Source organism: Macaca nemestrina, chromosome 11, assembly GCF_043159975.1.
Source record: "Macaca nemestrina isolate mMacNem1 chromosome 11, mMacNem.hap1, whole genome shotgun sequence".
Lineage (NCBI taxonomy): Eukaryota > Metazoa > Chordata > Mammalia > Primates > Cercopithecidae > Macaca > Macaca nemestrina.
This window is the reverse complement of record NC_092135.1, coordinates 128,285,078-128,308,632: the sequence shown is the minus strand read 5'-3', so window position 1 is coordinate 128,308,632 and position 23,555 is coordinate 128,285,078. Positions and strand designations below refer to the sequence as shown.

Genomic DNA, 23,555 nt, shown 5'->3' with positions numbered 1-23,555 from the left:
AATAGTGACCTGCAGTTTGGGGTGGGAGTCACTTTGGATTGGATAGTCCAGGCAGAGGGACTCAAAAGTGCAAAGAACCTGAGGCAGAGAGGAACGACCAGTGTTGTTGGCAATGATGAAGAAAGAAGGGGGTACAAAGTGAAAAAGTAGACAAGAATCAGATTATGTAGGGTTTCACAGGCCCTTGGGAGCCTTTTGTAGTTTATTTAACTTGAAATGAGGAACCTGATCTACCCAGGCGCCAAGCAAAAACCTTAGTCATCCATGACTAACTGAACTCTATTAGCATATTGACAAGATCTGTTGGTTCACCCTCTTTTTTTCTACATTAAAATCTGATTAGTTTATTTCCATGCTTAAATCTTGTCCATGGTCTCCTATTGCCCTTAGGGTAGTGTTCACTTAATGTGATTGTTAAAGCTCTCTCCAGTCTAACCCATGCCTTACCCTCCAACTATTAATATATCTCTTTCCACTTAAAACTCCAGTCAACCACTCTGATCTTTCATTTCCTCCCATTTCATTTCTCTTCCCTTTGATCCTTGGCGTGTGCTATTCTTTTTGGATGCTATATTCTGAACCTACGCTACTCTCCCTAAATGTTTAGTTATCTTCTTTTCATCAGTGGTGTTGGCTTATGTCTATCTTAGGAATGCATACTCTGACCCCTAAATTAGCCAAGCTGATCCCACAGTTTCTACAGTACCCAGCACTGGCTCTTTTGGAAGATTCCAAATACTCTGTTGTAATTACTTATATAATGTGTCTCTTCTAGGCTAGATGGTAATGTCCTGGCACAAATGAGCTATTATTTTTTAAATGAAAAACAAATGAAAGAAACCATATTTTCTGTAACCCAAAATTTGAGTAATGATCTGACAAAGGATAGTTTATGAATTTATTATTGTGTTATGAAAAGGGGTCATAGACACCATGGGCACCACGTGGTGTAGACACAAACTAAAGGTTATTGGAGGGAAATTTCCAATACAATTCTCCAAATTCTTATTATCCCACATTTAGGGCAGACATAGGTAGTCTGCACACCCCATGGCCAACAGCCCAGTACTAAGATGCCCACTGCCACAATGCTCTACACATTATAGGATTAGGGAGATAGGGAATGTCTATGCAACCATACAATTATGAACACTCCCTGGTCAGAGAAGTGACTTTGTTAGAGAGGGGAAACCTCTGGAGTCGGGGGATGGTGTCAGATGGTCAGTTCTGTTGAGGTAACTCTGACCTTTTGACACCTCTCTGCCAAGCTACCAAAGGGATGCCAGCCTCTTCCAGATTTGCCTTTCTTCATATGGTATTTAAATGAATTTTTTCAGGTTTTTTAAAGGAACCATTTTATTTTAAATGTGACAGATGATGTGCTTTAAATTTTCTTTTTTCCAATTTTCCAATATTTTATTAGGGTAAAATACGTATGACATAAAATTTATCATCTCAACCATTTTTAGGTGCATAGTTCAATGGTATTAAAATACATTCGCAATGTTGTGCAACCATCGCCACCATCCATCTCCAGGACTCTTTTATCTTGTAAAACTAAAACCCTGTACCCATTAAACAACTCTCCATTCCTCCCTGCCCGCAGCCCAACAGAGATATTTTTAAGAGTCATATTATTTTACATTTAATTAATCAGCTTTATTTTTTAAAAAATAAAACACATAAAAGGATGTTTCAAAATTGTAAGAGAAAAAAATACATAGTAGTGCTGAAAATATACATACAACACTCTCGTATTTTCTGTAAGTGTTCTCATCTCTGAAACACTCCTTTAGTTATGCAGAGAAAAAACCTAAACTTGACAATGAAAGGCAAGTTTTAGGCTCTATCAGGCTGCCCCACCCCTTCTGGATAAATTTTCAGTAATTTCCGTGTTTGAACTTCCCGCCAGCCCTGCGTCCCACTGGGCTTCCGGTTCCGCCTCGTCTTAAGGGTTCACCCATGCCTTTTCCTCCGGAAGTGGCCTGCGGATATCACGGTACTTGCATGTGGGAGGGGTGGCTGCACAGTCTGTGTCCTTTCTAACCTGCAGAGAAACGTTCTTGTTCAACAGGACAGTGGTCATCCTGTGGGATCAGCTTCTAAAGTCAGCAGCCAGTGAAAATTGTGTTCTCTTTCCACAATGAAGCAAACTCACCTCTGCATCCTCTGGCGTTGCACCTCCTCTGGGTCTCAGCCTCACCTTCCATCTCTCCCTCATGGTAGCCGCCTTCTTGGCAGGGTCCTTGCCTCTCAGGTTTTTTAATACCTTGCACTTTGCCCACTGAAGGCACCTGGAAACTTTTGGAAATCTCCTGTACCATACACGGGCCCTGGGGAACCTGGAGAGGTACTTTGTAAGATACTTCCTCTCCACCTAGACCAGAATGTGTGGCCACCTTGTGGTGTGGTCAACACAACGAAAATCAGGAAATAAGCTCTAGGATTTCCGGAGATTTATCTAGTTGATTGCAACAGGTCATACCAGGAGTGAAAGCAGATGGTAATTTGGGGAAACAAAGAAAGGTACATGTAAGAAGAAGGATATAGGCCGGGCGCGGTGGCTCATGCCTGTAATCCCAGGACTTTGGGAGGCCAAGGTGGGCGAATCACGAGCTCAGGAGATTGAGACCATCCTGGCTAACACGGTGAAACCCCATCTCTACTAAAAACACAAAAAATTAGCCAAGCGTGGTGGTGGGCACATGTAGTCCCAGCTACTTGGGAGGCTGAGGCAGGAGAATGGCATGAATCTGGGAGGCAGAGCATGCTGTGAGCCAAGATCGTGCCACTGCACTCCAGCCTGAGTGACAGTGTGAGACTCTGTCTCAAAAAAAAAAAAAAAAAAGAAGAAGAAGAAGAAGAAGAGGAAGGATATAATTATAGAGAAATAGCAGGAGAAAAGTGAAGTACAGGAGTACAGAGATCTGAAAGGGTTGGAGTTGGGAGCATGAGAAAGGAAGTCACTGATTGGGACAGTAGGAGGCTCACTGAAGACCCCAATTTAAACTACTAACAAGTCATTATTTGGTCCAGATGCAGCCTCACCTAGACATGGAATCCAAAAGAAGCTCAAAGTAGTGGATCAGGTCCCTCAAAAGAAAGATGACTCAACTTGGAACACCACGGTAGTGACAAGGGTCCAAAAGGCGAGAGCTGAATGTGCCCGAAACTCCAGATCAGAGGGTAAGACTGATGATGGAATCTGCCATTTGAACGGCTTGGTGTGGGAGGGTCTGTCCTGAAGCAGGTACAGGGTTAAGTAGATATGTAAAGTCAATAGAAAGAGGAAAAAGTACAGAGAATGAGGATAGGATATGACAAGAGAGACAAAGAAAGCAAGCATCTCTTGCATCTGAAAAGTTTTTGTGGAAGAAACAGACATGTTCACAGGGACAGCTGTGGCCTGGGGCAGCAGCTGTCAAATTTTTTGGTCTCAGGACTCCTTTATGCTCTCAAAAATTATTGAGGACCCTAAAGAGCTTCTGTTCATGTTGTTTATATCTATCTACGTGTACCTTATTAGAAATTAAAACTAATAATTTTAAAATATTAATTAATGTAAAAGTAACAATAATAAACCAATTGCCTGTTAACATAAATAATGTTATTTTATGAAAAATAAATATATTTTCTAAAACAAAAAAAAAATTAGTGAAAAGAGTGACATCATTTTATGTTTGTGCAAATATCTTTGATCGTGAGTGAGCTTTATAAAAAGACAGCTGGATCCCTATAACTGTTTCTGCATTCATTTGTAATATGTTGCCTTGATTGAAGGATAGAAAGAAAATCTGGCCTCACACAGATATCTAGTTTAAAAGGGTGAAGTAATTTAATAGTCTTTGAGATATCTGTGGATATTCATCTTTAATACTACACCAACACTCAACAAGTGGTAGTTTCTTAAACATTAGTTGTAATGTAAAATTTGAAACCATATCAATTAACTTCATACTCTGTTACAATAAAATACATTAATCCATCTTGCATTTTGAATGGACCTTCTACTAATGCAAAATTTCATAATAGTACAGCCGTTTGGAAAATGTACATTTGGAATTATACAATGAGCTTGTAACTCAATCACACAAGTGTTTTCTTGAGGCCACTGTGGTACTTCAGGATGCAATAGAAATGCTTTATATGTGCTCTTCAGGTTTTCACATAGAATATTAAGATGTAAGATATGTACTCAAGGGTAGAAATTTAATAAAATTAATCATTTTTACTGGCTTACCACGAACATTCTCAAGTGAATCTTGCTTTTATTTTTATTTTTTGGTACAGTGAGCAGGTGGCAATGAAGGATGCAGTGATTCCTGCTGAGGTTTGGGGACACTGCTTTGATGTGTCCTAAGGCACCAGCAGTTTTATCTGCCATTGCTCTTGCTCAATCTGTACAAAGGTTGAAATAGTGAAAAAGGCGGAGAACATCTTATTATGAAAACAATTCTGACCTTGCAAATTTTCTGAAAAGGTCTGAGGGACCCTCTAGCGTCTCACAGACCTTACTTTGAGAGACTCTGGCCAAAAGGTTCAGATAGCTCTACCCCATTGTGGACGTCTTCATTGGTAGAGTAACCACTGCTAACCAACTGTGGTCTGCTCCTCCCCCGAGTGGCAGACAGGCACAGTGTCATGAGCGGCACCAAATCTCTTGGTAGATACATTCTTAGGAGGGTAAGACCTGGAGCCTCCAGGACACTCAACTTCAAAGTGTGCAAGGGCCTTCCTGGGTCTCTGGGAGATTCTCCATAGAGCTTCCCAAGGGGCATTTACTAAGATCTTTTGTTTTCCAGAGATCACTGATTACACTTCAAAAATGAATGAAGGAAAGAGGTCCCAGAAGACGCCTAGCACACCATCAAGGGTCACACAAGGTAAAACTTGGAGATCACTAGTCTCAGAGTACAGTCACCAGCAATCTAAATTCAGAGCTGTTTTACACTAAGGCAATATTTCTTAACTTTTTTTTCATTATCACTGTGCTAGAAAGCCCTTCTGGATTTTTTTTTCTTAATCAAGACCCTTCCCATGATATTTTACTACTACAAATGTATGTCCTTTATATGTAATGTATCCATATGTATGTGTGTATATCTGCACTTTATAAGATTTTTCTCAACACTCAAGAATGAGTTTTTCTGCTCTTGGCATCAGTATCAACATTACTGAGAATGAGTGTCCTAAGTATATTCCTGGTACTGTACTGAAAGTACAACTTGTCCAAAGTACAGCTTGATCCAACCCCTGGATCAAGCTAGAATTCCAATCTCCGTATTTCTCATGTGGCCTTTCTGGGAAAATTGAGAAGCGAAAAACTCATTACAAACACACACGTAACACTATGACTGGGCTTGTGTAACTGGTGGAGTTGTGGGTACATGCTGGTAAAATTGTGCCTGTTAATTCACCCCTCACCATCACTACCATTATTCACATTTCTGGAGTAAGTCGATACCACTATCCTTAGAGGGGAGAAAACAGCTGGATATTCTTCTGTTTTCTGGTGATGTGGTCATTGTCACAAAAATCACAGAACTCTCACATGACAAATGTGATTTTCAAACAACAAATATCTAATTATTGTCAGGAAAATTGATTAAATTTTACCACCTTAAAATCTAAATGATCATTTTTAACAGTTTCTTCTATATTGCACTGGCTTATATAGTAGTATTTCAACTTTTCTCATAGATAATTTTATTTTATTCTCACAACCACCCTTGGAGAATATTGAATGACTTATTCTAATTTAACAGATGAGGAAATTGAGACATTGAAAGGATTAGTGGGTTTTTTCAAGATCCCCTGGGTAAGGGCTGGCTGCCACAGGATTAACATCCTGGTCCCCAGGAACTCTTTTCAGGAGCCATCATTCTCCATAGAAAGGAAGGGGCAGAAAGAATACTGTCAAACCTTTGTCAATTCACTATAACCCAAAATAGAAAACTGCTTATTCAAAAATTACTTTCTCATTACTTCCAAGATCCTACGGATAACAGAAATAAACTGTCTTTGGGAAAATCTCCCAGGACAGAGCATAAGCATAAAGAAGAAACTATTTGGTCTCTGTGGTGTGGATTGATGTTACCTTACTGTTATTACGCCATTCTGGGCCATAAAAGACATCCAAGCCAGAAAAAGCCTTATGCTTTTTAAAATCATGATTTAACTTTTCTTCAACATAGAAAAGTTCCTGGACTTTTCTAAAAGCAGTGTGCTGTAACCATTAGGATTATGTTGCTGGCTCAGCACAGTGGCTCATGCCTGTAATCCCAGCGCCTTGGGAGGCTGAGGCAGGAGGATCACTTGAGGCCAGGAGTTCAAGACCAGCCTGGCCAACATGGTGAAACCCCATCTCTATTAAAAATACAAAAATTAGCCTGGGGGTGCATACCTGTTATGCCAGCTACTCAGGAGGCTGAGGTGTGAGAATCACTTGAACCCAGGAAGCGGAGATGGGAGTGAGCTGAGATTATGCCACTGCACTCCAGCCTGTATAACAGAACAAGATTCTGTCCCCCAAAAGAATTTTTAATGACATATTTTAAGTGTTAGTTCTCTAGTATATTTCTGATCCATCTTCATTCAATCCCCAAATTCAATTTCCAGGTAAAATGGAGTACTTTTTTCACATAGGTCACATGGTTTTCTTGCATTCTCAAAGTGATGGGAAAACAAGAAAAAAATTACTTAAAGAAATATTGACATTGCAGGTTTGTAGATCAATATTTGTAGCCATAAAAGATGTGGGACTTTTTTCTTTTTTAGAAGAAAGGAGAAAAGAATATGGCCAGTCAAGTTCGAAAAGAAAACAGAAAAGAAAACTCTCAAGAGGTAAGCAAGAAAAGTGAAGTGGTTACTCCCTTGGTGTTTATCAAGGCCTTCACCTGACCAGCTGGCATGACCTCCTCTCCAGCCACATGGCCACTCAGTTGTGCCTGGAGCACAGCCAGCCCCAACCTTGTTCCCTAGGCCACCCCATCAGTAGACTCCCCCACAAAGGAAGAGAGAACCTAACACCAACCTGGTTTATACCTAGCCTTCTTTTCTCTTATCATAGGGAGGGAATGGGGTTGAGGTGGACACGAGACATCAGACAATTTTGAGATTAGGATTGTTTCCTGTCTAGGGTCAGAGCCCAGAAGAATAGGTACAAGAAACCTAAATCCCCAAGCAAGATTCAGACTTTCAGTTCCAAACTGGGATTAGATTTGGAGTCATAGAGTGTTCAGAACTACCTCAGCCAACCCATGCTTGCTTGCATGTCTACATGCATGTTTCTATTCCAGTGCACAAACTGCATTACTTGCAGAATAAGAAACAAAAAAGCTTCATTTTTCTGGTTACTCTGCTTCATACCACTTTTCTTTTTCTCCACTGTATTCTCTCCCTCTTCCCTTTCCCTGTTCCTTACTTTTTCCCTTCTTATTTTTTTTAAATTTATTTTGTAAATTTTTTGTAGAGACCAGGTCTTGCTATGTTGCCCAGGCTGGTCTTGAAATCCTGGCCTCAAGTGATCCTCTTGCCCTAGCCTCCCAAAGTTCTGGGATACAGGTGTGAGCCACTGCACCTGACCCCTTTTTCTTTGTTCTTTTACTCAAAATTATTTACAAAGGGCCTGAGATATGCCAGTCAGTGGGGATTCTCTTGGATTCTGTGCCTTTATGGGAGCCAGCCTGGGAAGGGATCTTGTCCCAGCTGCCAAACATGAATTAGGACACGAGGCTCACTGCTTTGGAAATCCCTCTAATTTTTCTGCTTGTTCCCAGCATCCCTCAATCTTGGGGTTTGGCCTGGAAGGAAAGTCATATCTGCCTGCTTGGCCTTCTCCTCCCTGGCCTCTTCTTCCTGGTTCCCCACCCCACTGCCTCCCTAGGCTGGATGAAACATACTCTCTGTCATTTTCTGAGTGTTTACTACCAATGACTTATAGGAAAACTTGACATTCAGACCTCCAAAGTTTTCTTTTGATAGGTACAGGTAATTTTTGGAGTTTATAAATTGTTGCTCCCAACAAATACTGTGCTTCAAGATTTTGTCTAAGCTTGCCAAAATGGCCTTAACTGAGCATGGCTTCTCAGTTCTAGCCAGCATCTTCCCTCCACCTGAAACCTATTGATGTAATAATAGTCAGGGAAATCTTTACTATTTGCAAAGATGAAAAATATGTACTTCCTCAGCAGAAACCTTACAAGCTAGAAGGGATTGGAGTCTTATCTTTAGTCGCCTTAAACAGAATAAATAACTCTCAGCCAAGAATTTTGTGTCTGGCAAAACTAAGTTTTATGAATGAAGGAGAAATAAAGTCATGTTTAGACAAACAAATGCTGAGAGAATTTGTCACTACCAGACCAGCTTTATAAGAAATGCCAAAACGAGTTCTAAATCTTGAAACAAAAGATTGATATGCACCAAAATACAAACTCTTGAAAGCATAAAATTCACAAGGTCTGTAAATAACACAATGAAGAAAACAGAGTGTGTAGGTAAAAATTAACATGATGACTGAAACAGTACCTCACATCTTGATATTAATGTTCAACATAAATGGGCCTAAATGCTCCACTTAAAAGAAACAGATTGGCAGAATGGATACAAAATCACAAACCGAGTATCTACTATCTTCAAGAGACTCACTTAACACATATAAATTCAAGATATAAGGGTGAAAAAAGATATTCCATGCAAATGGAAACCAAAGCAAACAGGAGTAGCTTTTCTTAGATAAAACAGACTTTAAAGCAACAACAGTAAAAAAAAAAAAAAAAAAAAAAAAAAAAAAAAAAAAAACACACACAAAGAAAGTCATTATATAATGAAAAAAGCATCAATCCAACAGGAAGATATTACAATCCTAAATTTATATGTAGCTAACACTGGAGTTCCCAGATTCATAAGACATTTACCACTAGACCTAAGAAAAGAGATAGACAACAACACAATAATAGTGGGGAACTTCAATATTCCACTGTCAGCACCAGAGAGATCATTGAGACAGAAAGTCAACAAAGAAACAATAGATGTAAACTACACTCTAGAACAAATAGACCTAATAAATATTTACAGAAGATTACATTCTTCTCAGCACAGGGAACATTCTCCAAGACAAACCATATGATAGGCCACAAAACAAGTCTCAGTAAATTTTTATAAATTGAAATTATAGTTTGATGGGAATAGCATTGAATCTATAAATTACTTTGGGCAGTATGGCCATTTTCAAGATATTGATTCTTCTTATCCATGAAGATGAAATGTTTTTCCATTTGTTTGTGTCCTCTCTTATTTCTTTGAGCAGTGGTTTGTAGTTCTTCTTGAAGAGGTCCTTCACATCCTCTGTTAGCTATATTCCTAGCTATTTTATTCTATTTGTGGTAATTGTTAATGGGAGTTCATCATGATATGGCACTCTGCTTGCCTTTTGTTGGTGTAAAGGAATGCTTGTGATACTTACACTTTTATTTTTGTATCCTGAGACTTTGCTGAAGTTACTTATCAGTTCAAGAAGTTTTTGGGCTGAGATGATGGAGTTTTCTAAATATATAATCATGTCATCTGCAAACAGAGACAACTTGACTTTCTCTCTTCCTGTTTGAATACTCTTTATATCTTTCTCTTGCCTGATTACCCTGGCCAGAACTTCTAATACTATGTTGAATAGGAGTGGTGAGAGAGGGCATCCTTGTCTTGTACTGGTTTTCAAAGGGAATGCTTCCAGCTCTTACCCATTCAATATGATATGGCTATGGGTTTGTCATAAATAGCTCTTATTATTTTGAAATATGTTCCATCAATACCTAGTTTATTGAGGGTTTTTAACATGAAGGGATGTTGAATTTTATCAAAGGTCTTTTCTGCATCTATCAAGATAATTATGTGGTTTTTATCTTTGATTCTCTTTGTGTGATGGATTACGTTTATTGATTTGCATATGTTGAAGCAGTCTTGCATCCCAGACATGAAACTGACTTGATCAAGGTGGATAAGTTTTTTGATGTGCTGCTGGATTCGGCTTGCCGGTATTTTACTGAGGACTTTTGTATTGATGTTCATCAGGGATATTGCCCTGAAATTTTCTTTTTTTGTCTCTTCCCAGTTTTGGCATCAGAATGATGCTGGCTTCATAAAATGGGTTAAGGAGGAGTCCCTCCTTTTCAATTGTTTGTAATAGTTTCAGAAGGAATGGTACCAGCTCCTCTTTGTATTTCTGGTAGAATTTTTTTTGTTTTGTTTTGTTTTGTTTTGTTTTGTTTTGTTTTGCTTGCATGCCTGAATGCATGTGTCTACTCCAGGGCACAAACTGTGTTAGTTACAGAATAAGAAACAAAAAAATTCAGCTGTGAATCTGTGTGGTCCTGGCCTTTTTTTGGTTGATAGGCTATTAAGTACTGCCTCAATTTCAGAGCTGTTATTGGTCTATTCAGGGATTCAGCTTCTTCCTGGTCTAGTCGTGATAAGGTGTATGAGTCCAGAAATTTATCCATTTCTTCTAGATTTTCTAGTTTATTTGTGTAGAGGTGTTTATAGTATTCTCTGATGGTAGTTTGTATTTCTGTGGGACCAGTGATTATATCCCCTTTATCATTCTTATTGTGTCTATTTAATTCTTCTCTCTCTTCTTCTTTGTTAATCTGGCTAATGGTCTATTTTGTTAATTTTTTCAGAAAACCAGCTCCTGAATTCATTGATTTTTTGAGGGGAGTTTTTCATGTCTCTGTCTCCTTCAATTCTTCTCTGATCTTAGCTATTTCTTGCTTTCTGCTGACTTTTGGATTAGTTTGCTCTTGCCTCTCTAGCTCTTTTTTTTTTTTTTTTTTTTTTTTTTAATGGACTTTCACTCTTGCTGTCCAGGCTGGAGTGCAATGGCGCAATCTCGGCTCACTGCAACCTCCACCTCCTGGGTTCAAGAGATTCTCCTGCCTCAGCCTCCTGAGTAGCTGGGATTATAGGCATGCGCCACCACACCTGGCTAATTTTGTATTTTTAGTAGAGATGGGGTTTCTCCATATTGGTCAGGTGGGTCTCAAACTCCCGACCTCAGGTGATCCACCTGCCTAGGCCTCCCAAAGTGCTGGGATTACAGGCGTAAGCCACCACACCCAGCCTCTAGCTCTTTTAATTGTGATGTTAGGGTGTCAGTTTGAGATCTTTCTAGCTTTCTGACATGGGCATTTAGTACTATAAGTTTCCGTCTTAACACTGCTTTAGCTATGTCCCAGAGATTCTGGAATGTTGTCTCTACATTCATCACAGAATTAGAAAAAACTGTTTTAAATTCAATATGGAATCAAAGAAGATTCCAAATAGCCAAGACAATCCTAAGGAAAAAGAACAAAGCTGGAGGCATCACATTACCTGACTTCAAACTATATGACAAGGCTACAGTAACCAAAACAGCATGGTACTGGTACCAAAGCAGACATTTAGACCAATGGAGCAGAATAGAGACCTCAGAAATAACACCACGCATCTACAACCATCTGATCTTCGACAAACCTGACAAAAACAAGCAATGGCAAAAGGATTCCCCATTTAATAAATAATGCTGGGAAAACAGGCTAGCCATATGCAGAAAATTGAAACTGGACCCCTTCCTTACACCTTATACAAAAATTAACTCAAAATGAATTAAAGATGTAAATGTAAAACCCAAAACCATAAAAATCCTAGAAGAAAACCAAGGCAATACCATTCAAGATGTAAGTGTGGGCAAAGTCTTCATGACAAAAACGCCAAAAAGCAATTGCAAGAAAAGCCAAAATTAACAAATGGGGTCTGATTAAACTAAAGATCTGCACAGCAAAAGAAACTAGCATTAGAGTGAACAGGCAACCTACAGAATGGGAGAAAAATTTTGCAATTCACCCATCTGACAAAGGTTTAATATCCAGAATTTACAAGGAACTTAAATCTATTTACAAGAAAAAAAAAAAAAACCCCATCAAAAAGCAGGCAAAGGATATGAACAGACACTTCTCAAAAGAAGACATTTACATGGCCAACAAACATACGGAAAAAAAAACTCAACATCACTGATCATCAGAGAAATGCAAATCAAAACCACAATGAGATACTATCTCATGCCAGTCAGAATGGCAATTATTAAGAGATCAGAAAACAACAGATGCTTTTGAGGCCATGGAGAAATAAGAATGCTTTTACACTGTTGGTGGGAATGTGAATTTGTTCAATCATTGTGGAAGACAGTATGGTAATTCCTCAAGGATCTGGAACCAGATATACCATTTGACCCAGCAATCTCATTACTGGGTATATACCCAAAGCAATATAAATTATTCTATTATAAAGACACATGAGCGTGTGTGTTTATCGCAGCAGTATTTACAATAGCAAAGGCATGGAACCAACCGAAATGCCCATCAATGATAGACTGGATAAAGAAAATGTGGTACATAGAATACTATGCAGCCATGAAAAGTAATGAGATCATGTCCTTTGCAGGTACATGGATGAAGCTGGAAGCCATCATCCTTAGCTAACTAACACAGGAACACAAAACCAAATACTGCATGTTCTCACTCATAAGTGGAAGTTGATCATTGAGACCAAATGGACATAAAGAGGGGAACAACACACACCAGGGCCTGTTAGGGGGTGGGGGGGGTGAGGAGGGGAACTTAGGGGGGGTCAATAAGTGCAGCAAACCACCATGACACATGTATACTTATGTAACAAACCTGCACATTCTGCACATGTATCCCGTTTTGGGGGTTGTTTTTAGAAGAAAAATATTGAAATTATATCAAGTATCTCCTCAGACCACAGTGAAATAAAACTAGAAATCAACTCCAAAAGGAACTTTCAAAACCATAGAAATAAATGGAAATTAAATAACCTGCTCCTGAATGATTTATGGGTTAACACTGAAATTAAGATGGAAATTTAAAAATTATTTGAAATGAATGGTAACAGTGACATAAATTAACAAAACCTCTAGGATACAGCAAAAGCACTGCTTTTAAGAGGAAAGTTTATAGCACTAAATGCCTACATCAAAAATTCTGAAAGATCACAAACTGACAACCTAATGTCACGTCTCAAGGAGCCAGAAAAACCCAAAGCTAGCAGAAAAAAAGAAAGATGAGAGCAGAACCAAATAAAGTTGACACAAAAAATAAAAAAGATCAATGAAACAAAAAGCTGGTTCTTTGAAAAGATAAATAAAATGGATAGAACATTGACTAGAATAACCAAAAAAAGAAGAGAGAAGTTTCATATAAACTCAAAGTAGAAATGAAACTGGAGACATTACAACTGACATCAGAGAAATACAAAAGATCATTCAAGACTACTGCGAGCACCTCTCTGCACAAAACTAGAAAGATCTAAAGGAAATGAATAAATTCCTGGAAACATACATCCCTCCTAGATTAAATCGGGAATAAATAGAAACCATGAACAACCAATAAGAAGCAGTGAGATTGAATCAGTAATTTTTAAAATGCCAACAACAACAAAAAGCCCAGAGCCAGATGCACTCACAGCTGAATTCTACCAGACATTTAAAGAAGAATTGGTGCCAATACTACTGAAACGATTCCAAAAGGTTAAGAGGGAATCCCCTAACTCATTCTGTGAAGCCAGTGTCACCCTGATATCAAAACCAGGAAAGGACATGATAAAGAAACAACAGACCAGTATCCCTGATGAACGTAGTTGCAAAAATCCTCAACAAAATACTAGCTAACTGAATCCAGCAGCCTATCAAAAATGTAATACACCATGATCAAGTGGATTTAATCCCAGGGATTTAGGGATGGTTTAACACATGCAAGTCAATAAATGTGGTACATCACAAAAACAGAATTTAGAACCATAGATCATTTCAATAGATGCAGAAAAAACATTTGATAAAATCCAGCATCCCTTTAGATAAAGATCCTCAACAAACGAGGCATAGAAGGGGCTTACCTCAAAATTGTAAAAGCCATATATGGCAAACCCACAGTCAATGTGATACTAAATGGGAAAAAGCCTAAAGCATTCCCCCTGAGAACTGGAACAAGACAAGGATGCCCACTTTCATCACTTCTATTCAACATAGTACTAGAAGTCCTAGCCAGAACAATTAGGCAAGAGAAAGAAAGAAATGACATCCAAATTAGAAAAGAAGTCAAAGTATCGCTGTTCATTAATGATATGATCATATACCTAGAAAACTCTAAAGACTCCTTCAGAAGACTCCTAGATTTGATAAATGAATTTAGTAAAGTCTCAGGTTACTAAATCAAATATACAGAAATTAGCACTGCTATACACCAACAGCGACCAAGCTGAGAATCAAATCAAGAACTCAATCCCTTTCACAACAACTTCAACAAAATAAAACAAAATACCTAGGAATATACTTATCCAAAGAGATGAAAGATCTCTACAGGGAGAACTTAAAAACACTGCTGAAAGAAATCATAGATGACACAAACATATAGAAACATATCCCATGCTCATGGATTGGAAGAATCAATATGAAAATGATCATACTGCCCAAGGCAATCTACAGATTGAATGCAATTCTTATCAAAATACCAACATCATTTTTCACAGAATTAGAAAAAATAATCTTAAAATTCATGTGGAACCAAAAAAGAGCCTGCATAGCCAAAACAATCCTAAGCAAAAAGAACAAATCAGAAGGCATCACATTACCAGATTTAAAATTATACTACAAGGATATAGTTACCAAAACAGCATGATACTGTTATAAAAGTGATACATAGGCCGGGCGCGGTGGCTCAAGCCTGTAATCCCAGCACTTTGGGAGGCCGAGACGGGCGGATCACGAGGTCAGGAGTTCGAGACCATCCTGGCTAACACGGTGAAACCCCGTCTCTACTAAAAAATACAAAAAACTAGCCGGGCGAGGTGGCGGGCGCCTGTAGTCCCGGCTACTCGGGAGGCTGAGGCAGGAGAATGGCGTAAAAACCCGGGAGGCAGAGCTTGCAGTGAGCTGAGATCCGGCCACTGCACTCCAGCCTGGGCGACACAGCGAGACTCCGTCTCAAAAAAAAAAAAAAAAAAAAGTGATACATAGACCAATGAAATAGAATAGAGAACTCAGAAATAAAGCCAAATACAACCAACTGATCTTTGACAAAGCATACGAAAACATAAATTGGGGAAATTATATCCTAATAAATAAATGGTGCTGGGAAAACTGGCTAGCCACATGTAGAAGAATGAAACTGGATCCCTATTTCTCACCTGACACAAAAATCAACTCAAGATGGATCAAAAATTTAAACCTAAGGCCTGAAACCAGAAAAATTCTGTAAGAAAACCTAGGAAAAACTCTTCTGGACATTGACCTAAGCAAAGAATGCATGACTGAGACCCCAAAAGCAAATGCAACAGAAACAAAAATAAATAAATGGGACTTAAATTAAACTGAAAAACTTCTTTGTAGGAAAGGAAATAATCATCAGAGTAAACAGACAACCCATAGAATGGGAGAAAATATTTGCAAATTATGCATCCAACAAAGAACTAATATCCAGAATCTACAAGAAACTCAAACATTACAGGAAAAAAAAAATCCCATCAAAAAGTGGGCAAATGACATAAATAGACATATTTCAAAAGATGTACGAATGGCCAAAAAAATCCGAAAAAATGCTCAGCATCACTAATCATCAGGGAAATGCAGATTAAAACCGCAATGAGATACCACCTTACTCCTGCAAGAATGACCACTATTAAAAAGACAAAAAAAAAAAAAAAAAAGATGTTGACAAGGATGTGGTGAAAAGGGAATGTTTATACACTGCTGGTGGGAGTGCAAATTAGTACAACCTCTATGGAAAACAGTATGGAGATTTCTTAAAGAACTAAAAGTAGAACTACCATTCAATCTAGCAACCCCACTACTAGGTATCAACCCAAAGGAAAATAAATCATTATATCAAGAAGACACCTGCACACGTTTATTGCTACATAATTCACAATTGTAAAGATACGGAACCAACCTGAGTGCCCATTGACCAACGAATGTGTAAAGAATATGTAGTATATTTACACCATGGTGTACTACTCAGCCATAAAAAAGAATGAAATAATGTCTTTGGCAGCAACTTAAATGGAGCTGGAGGCCATTATTCTGAGTGAGGAAATGGAATGGAAAACCAAATACTGTATGTTCTCACTTATAAGTGGGAGCTAAGATATTAGTGCTCAAAAACATACAGAGTGACATAATGGATTATGGAGACTCAGAAAGGGGAGGGAAGAAGAGGAATAAAAAATATGTATTGGGTACAATGTACACTACTCAGATGAAGAGTGCACTAAAGTCTCAGACTTCACCATTATATAATTCATCCATGTAACCAAAAACCACTTGTACCCCAAAAGCTATTGAAATAAAAACAAACTAAAAAGAAAAATACATTTAATATTTTCAAAAATTTAGTGCCTATTAAACATTCATTCAGCAATGGAGTATAAGGTGTGGGCCAGGTATCTGTCCTAGGTCCTGGGAACTCAGCAGTGAGAAAGACAGACACAAATCCCTACACTAGTGGAACTTGCATTCTAACTGATATACCTATAATTACTAAACAAAATGAGGACTTGAAAAAGAGAAATAGAAGGAAGTATTGTGAGTCTGGGGGAGAAGAAAGATACACACAAGAGAAGAGAGAATTATGGAGAAATTACAAGATAACTCCTGAAAGGGTAGGGGCTGGGAACATGAGAAGGGAGCTCACTAAACTATTCACAAATCTGTTTGGTCCAATGGCAACCTCACCTGGGCATGGCATCAAAGAGAAGCTCCAAGTGGTGGATAAGGTGACTGGAAGGATAGACGACTCAACCTGGAACTCAAAGGTCATGATGAGCATCCAAAAGGCAAGAACTGAATGTGCCCAGAAGTCCAGATCAAAAGGTAAGACTAATGATGAAATCTGCTATTTGAATAGCTCAATGTATGAGGGTCTCCTGGAGCATGTACAGGGTCAGATAGATATGTAAAGTCGATAGTAGAAGGAGGGAGATGTACAGATAAGAGGGACATGAAGACAGAGCATGGATCTGTTGATGTGACAGTGGTTGTTGGAAGAACTGTTCTCGGGGTGCAGTTCACCTTGGCTTTGCCATGTGGATTTACATGACCACTCCCCAGTGTCTGCTGTTTTCATTTCTATGATTAGAGTCGCCACTACTCTCTTGAGTTTGGGAGACTCCTTTCTGGTTCTGGCCAACCCAGTCTTGGAAGTGGCACCAATCCTCAGAGTGGACACATTTGCAAGATTATTTTTTAATGTTTCATTTCTAGAAGTGAAGTTGCTTGGTCAAGTCTGCATTTTTAAATTAGGACATATTTGTTGTCAAATCGCCTAAATTATCTGTTTATACTCCCTTTAACATCATACAGACACCTTTTCCCTCCATTTTCTCCAACACTAGAAATAACAAGATGTGTCTATGATGACTGCCAAAGGTGAAGAGTGATATTTCACTGGTGTTTCCCTTTGAATTTCTTTGCACTAGGCAGGTGATCGAACATGCTGTGGTAGGTTATATTACAGTTCTCCAGTGTTCCAGTGCCCCACCTCCTCAGAAGTCCACAGCCCTGCCCTGTGGACTCAGGAATGCCCATGTGATAACTTAGCCAAAGAAATGTGGACCCAAGTTAGAGAGCCACTTTCAGGCCAAGGCTTTAAAAGCCCCTTTGTCTCCTTTCTGTCTGCCCAAGACCAGGAATGTTCTAGACAGAGGCTGCTCTGTCTGCAGGAGCCATGAGTGTCAGTGATGTAGGGCTGAGCCTCATCTAATTTATGATGAACAAACAGCATGAGAGAGAGGTAAACCTTTGTCATTGTAAACCAGAGCTTGGCAATTTTTTTCCAAAAAGGACCAGAAGATGCACGTACTTGACTCTGCCTTTGTAGCGTGACAGCAGCCAGAGGCAAATACATAGAGAAATGGGTGTGGCTATATTCCAATAAAACTTTATTTACATAAACAGGCAGTAGGCCAATTTGGCCCTTAGACCATAGTTTGCTGACACCTGTAATAAAACACTGAGATCTGGAGGATTGTGAATTACCACAGCATTACCTAGCCTATCTTTACCAATTTACCTGTTTTTTAAATAAATTTGACATTGGAATTTTTTCTTTTGAGGCTCATCTGTTTGAATTTGCCCATTTTTCTATAGGAATGGCCATTTTTTGTTTAATCAGTTAGGGAGATTAACCCTTTGTTATAATTATTGCAGTTTTTCTGATTTTGTTTCTGTCTTTGAACTTAAGAAGCTTTTGGTTGTGGAGCCATCTGCTTAGTTAGCTAGACAAATCAGTTTACCTTTAGCAGTATGGTTTATGCCAGAGTTTCTCAATCTTGGCATTATTGACATTTTGGACTGAATAATTCTTCGCTTCGGAGGCTGTCCTGTGTGTCATCGGATGTTTAGCAACAGCTCTGGCCTCTACCCATTAGATGCCAGTAGCACCTGCTTCCCAGTCCTGACAAACAAAATGATTTCCAAACATTGCCAGATATCCCTGAGAGCAAAGTCACCCAGTGTTAACCACTGCTTTATGCCCATTACTTCCTCCTTAAAAAGCCCTTCCTATGTGATATTTATAAGGCCATACAGTAGCCCCCCTTTATAAGCAGTTTTTTGTTCCATGATTTCAGTTACCTGGAGTCAACTGCAGTTTGAAAATCTTAAATGGAAAGTTCCAGAAATAAACAATTTATAAGTTAAAAATTATGTGCTGTTCTGAGTAGCGTGACGGTCTTGCACCATCCTGCTGTATCCCACTCGGGGATGTGAATCCTCTCTTGATCCAGTGTGTCTTACTGCATACGCAGCGCACCCATCAATCACTTAGTAGCTGTCTTGGTTTTGAAGAATCATAGTATCTGCAGGGGTGTCCACTACCCATGGTTTCAGGTATCCACTGGAGGGCTTGAAACATATGGCCTGTGGATAAGGGGGGGACTCCTGTACATCCCTTTATTCTAGTATTTGTAGTAAATGTATTGATATATATTGATTCGTGGAAATTTGGCTTCTGTAGTATTTTTAGTTTTTCTGTCTTTTAACATGAGCTTGCTGTATTTCCTTAGTCAATGCTGCAAGGAAGTCCTTTCGTAAGGACTCATATGTAACTTGTCTCTCCAAACTGGTAGAAAAACAGGAAAAAATACTTTAAGATTGTTAACATATGAGTCTTATAAATCTACGTTTGTAGCTATAAGTGATTATTAATTCTGTTTTTAGAAAAGAAAAAGGAAAAAGATACCTGTTCAAGTTCAGAAAGGAAATTTCAGAAAAATATTCACTGAAGAAGCAAGCAAGCAAGCCACAGCGCCTCCCTCTTGGGTTCCCCAGAGCCCTGGCCTCTGCTGCAGGCTCCACCCGCTGTCTCCTTCTCTCTCCCTTCTTCCACCGTCCTTGTCCTTCTCCTCCGAAGTTGTTCTCCACCCTCATGGGTACCAGCTGAATTGGGTGCATCAGGAGTGCTGCCAGCCTAACAACCCACCCACTTGTGCACGGTGGCTATTTCCATACTTGGAAGGATTCTTTAACACAGAGCTGTACAAAGACCCAAAAATGATTAAGGATGATCACTAAACCTTTAAGTCAAGTTCTAAAATAAACTTCTATGTCTTCCATTCTAGGAATTAAAGGAAACCCTTATTCAAGCACAGCCTGACAGTGTTCTCGTTCCTTTTCCTGTGTTGGTTGGGACCCTGGGCTTGCTTCAGCCTCTCTGTCCCTCCGGCCTCTCTGCATCTCTGTCCTCTCCCTCCCATTCCTCTTCTTGCATTTATTTTTCTTCTGCTTTTATACCTCACTTCTTCAGCGTCATTTCTTGTCACCCTCTCTTCCTTTTTTAGTCTCCAGCCACTTTGGCCCTTTTCATTCATTATCGAAGTATAGTAGGTGCTACGCAAGGTGAGAACCCCAGACTGGTGTCATTGACAAGCATGTTGGTTGCAGGTCTACGAGAATAAGGAGCTTGTAAACCAACTGTGATGCTAAGCACACTGTTTTCATAGCTAGACTCCTCAGTGGCAACAGCAGTGCATTGATTCTGATCAAGCCCCTGTCCCGTCGTAGGTTGGAGCATTGAGTAGCACTGGTAGATGTGCTTGCAGAAAATGCATGTATCCTAAGAGTACAGCTTGATGGATTCACACACACAGAAAAAGCACCCACATACCCAGCATGCAACTCAAGACACAGGATGTCACCAACACCCATAAACCACCCCTACCCATGTCTCTAGGGTCACATCAGCCTGACTCCTCACAGCATAGGTCATCAGATACTGAATGCTGCTACTTCATTCCTGCTCAGTACCTCCTCACATGGGCCTCCCCACTCACCCCCCCAACCCCAAAGCTAATCCCCTTATCCTCCTCCCTTTCCTTGCTATACACCCTCAGACCTCACCTTTTCTTTAAAAAAATTTAAGTTCTGGGATATATGTACAGGTTTGTTACATAGGTAAATGTGTGCCATGGTGGTTTGCTGCACCTATCAACCCATCCCATAGGTATTAAGCCCAACATGCATTAGCTATTTATCCTGGTGCTCTCCCTCCTGCTCCCCTGACAGGCCCCAGTGTGTGCTGTTCCCCTCCCTGTATCCGTGTGTTCTCATTGTTTAACTCCCACTTATAAGTGAGAACATGTGGTGTTTAGTTTTCTGTTCCTGCATTAGTTTGCTGAGGATAATGGCTGCAAGCTCTAATCATGCCCCTGCAAAGAACATGACCTTGTTCCTTTTTATGGCTGCATAATATTCCATGGTGTATATGTACCACATATTCTTTACCCAGTCTATAATTGATGGATATTTAGGTTGAGCCCATGTCTTTGCTATTGTGAATAGTGCTGCAGTGAACATACACATGCATGTATCTTTATAATAGAATGATTTATATTCCTTTGGGTGTATACCCAGTAATGGGATTGCTTGCTGAGTCAAATGGTATTTCTGGTTCTAGGTCTTTGAGGAATTGCTACGAGGTCTTTCACAATGGTTGAACTAATTTACATTATCACCAACAGTATAAAAGTGTTCCTATTTTTTCACAGCTTTGCCAGCATCTGTTGTTTCTTAACTTTTTAATAATCGCCATTCTGACTGGCATGAGATGGTATCTCATTGTGGTTTTGATTTACAGTTCTCTAATGCTCAGTGATGTGGAGCTTTTTTTCATATGTTTATCAGCTGCATAAATGTCTTCTTATGAGAAGTGTCTGTTCATGTCCTTTGCCCACTTTTTAAAGGTGTTGTTTTTTTTCTTGTAAATTGGTTTAAGTTCCTTGTAAATTCTGGATATTAGACCTTTGCCCTCAGACCTCACCTTAAATGTCACTTCCACAGGGAAGCATTCTCTCTCCCAGCAGGTGGGGGTGGGTCTCCCTGACATGCCCTTGTGGAGACCTGCATTTTGTCTTCATGGCACTTAACTGTGATGAATGATCTGTGCACAGCCTGTTCACTGTGCAAAAGTCACGTGAGGTCAGTAAGCGGATGGGTCTTGCGCGTTGCTGTATGTCCAGCTCCCCATGCCTCACACAGCTGGTACTTCTTCATCAAGTTATGAACACCAGTATCTGGGCCCATCTGATGCATGTGTGTGAGTTAGAAAAAGGTGCCCCTACCTCAATTCACTACCTCATCTGTCACAGCCAATTCTTGAAACCAAACCCTTTTCTGCCATCTTCTGGAAGATTGTTGTACTAAGCAGGTACACTGATTCTGTTTCTAATATGAATCAGAGCGCCCCTTAAGGATGGAGTCCTTGCTCAGGGTACAACCCATCAACTTTATGCAGAGGTCCTGATGAACATATAAATGTGTACCTTACATCACAGTTGGCAGAGCACTCTGATCCACATTTTGCCATTTAATTCCCATAATAAGTAAGTGTTATCAGCCCGTTTTACAGATTCAATTAAAGGGTAAAAGATTTGAATGAGCTAAAATCAACCTGTGTGTTCCAATTTCCAGCCCTTTTTCCTTTACACGAAAAATGTACATGAACCCAGATTCCACCTCGTCTCAAACACTGATGGAGGCAGGAGCCCTGGCAAACGTTGACAGTTGTCCCTCAGCATCAGTTTCTTCTCCCTTCTGCCCTATCCGTAACTTCTCATTAAACACCGAGTATCTGTGCTGCTGTCGCTTGTATGATGTGGAGTCTCGTGGCATTTCTGATGATGTGGAAAGAGTGCTAGATACTGGGTCTGGCCTGTCTCAATTCCAGTGCCAGCTCCACCTCATGTAATGTGGTGACCACTGGCAATTCTCTCTCCACATCTGAGCCCAAGTCCCTCATCTATAAAATGGGGACAGTCGTTGCCTTCTCATTCTTACACATTGTTGTGAGGATAGACGACACAGTGCATCTGCTGCTCTTACTATTTCCTTGACTATCACTTTTCTCCTTACCACCCCATCTCCACCCCCCCACCACTCCATCTCCACCCCCCGTCATCCCCTTCCCACACCCCTCGTGTATACATCATAGAGCTCCCAAATCATTCCCCAGGACTGTGGTCTTTCCATGCATAATTTCCACCTTGTGCTTCTTCCCCACATTCTGTAGGAATTCCCGGAGTTGATCTTCTGGATTATGAATTCGTTTTTTACCATGCCGCTATTTCTCGTCTGGATTCAGCTTTTCTTCTTAATTTTCTCCACCTTGCTTTTCCTTTCCCTGAGCTCTCTCTTCTCTGATTGCTTGCTTTTCACAGCAGGTTCCTCGTTGTTTGCTCACGCTTCCTAATGGGGACCTAAATCCACCGCTGCTGCAGCTCACTTTACAAAGGAACCAGCTGATGTTAGAGAGCCCCAAGCATCCCCCACAGGGTTCCTGGGGCTGCAGGGTCTCATCCTTCAAGGCCTGGTTGCTGAGATGAGTAGGTGAGACTGAGTCAAAGTCAGCACTATTGGGAACAGGCCAGAAAGCTGCCCTGAGGCATAGGACAGCTGGCTTTGGAAGTCCTTGGGCCTAAAAGCCCCACTTCACTTGATGACTTGCCTCCACTGGGTAAGGAAGGGACTGATGCTTGTCCCCATGACTCTGCACATCCGCTTGCTACCCGTGGCCCCCAAAACCACCCCCTGCTCCCTCATCTGCTTGTGAATGTGTTTGGGACGTTTGTGTTCACTAAAGCTATATTCACCACAGGGAATTAGAGAAGACATTTCTCTGGAGACAGAGAACTGTAGAAGGTCCCCATAGCTGTGCTAATCTCCCTCAAGGTTTGCAACAGTGGTCCAGAGTCACCTGGAGCTCCGCCTTTCACCCACATTAGGAACCTGCGGCAGCAAGTTTCCCACTCAAATCTGATAACAGTAATTCACGCTTAGGTAATCCTTCTAGTAAGTGGCAGAGCCAGGATTATAAGCCCCTCCCACCCCCACCCCTGCCCGCACCCTAGTCTGGCTCCCAAGGACACGCTCTCATCTGCTGTGCCATATTTACTGAGTAGAGTCTAGAGACAAATGGTGGAGCTGGCCCCTCCATGCAAGAGGGCTGCTGTTGAAACAAAGT

At 40.2% G+C, this 23,555-nt stretch overlaps 1 protein-coding gene across 1 annotated transcript in view; it reads left to right on the top strand.

Annotated features, from left to right (window-relative positions):
- Window positions 1-23,555, top strand: part of LOC105473952 (SP110 nuclear body protein) — a 53,716-nt gene that overhangs the window by 16,468 nt on the left and 13,693 nt on the right. The window contains 4 exon segments of the mRNA XM_071073508.1: window positions 3,037-3,186; window positions 4,803-4,884; window positions 16,764-16,912; window positions 19,259-19,327. Of these exon segments, the coding sequence (XP_070929609.1) occupies window positions 3,037-3,186; window positions 4,803-4,884; window positions 16,764-16,912; window positions 19,259-19,327 (450 nt within the window).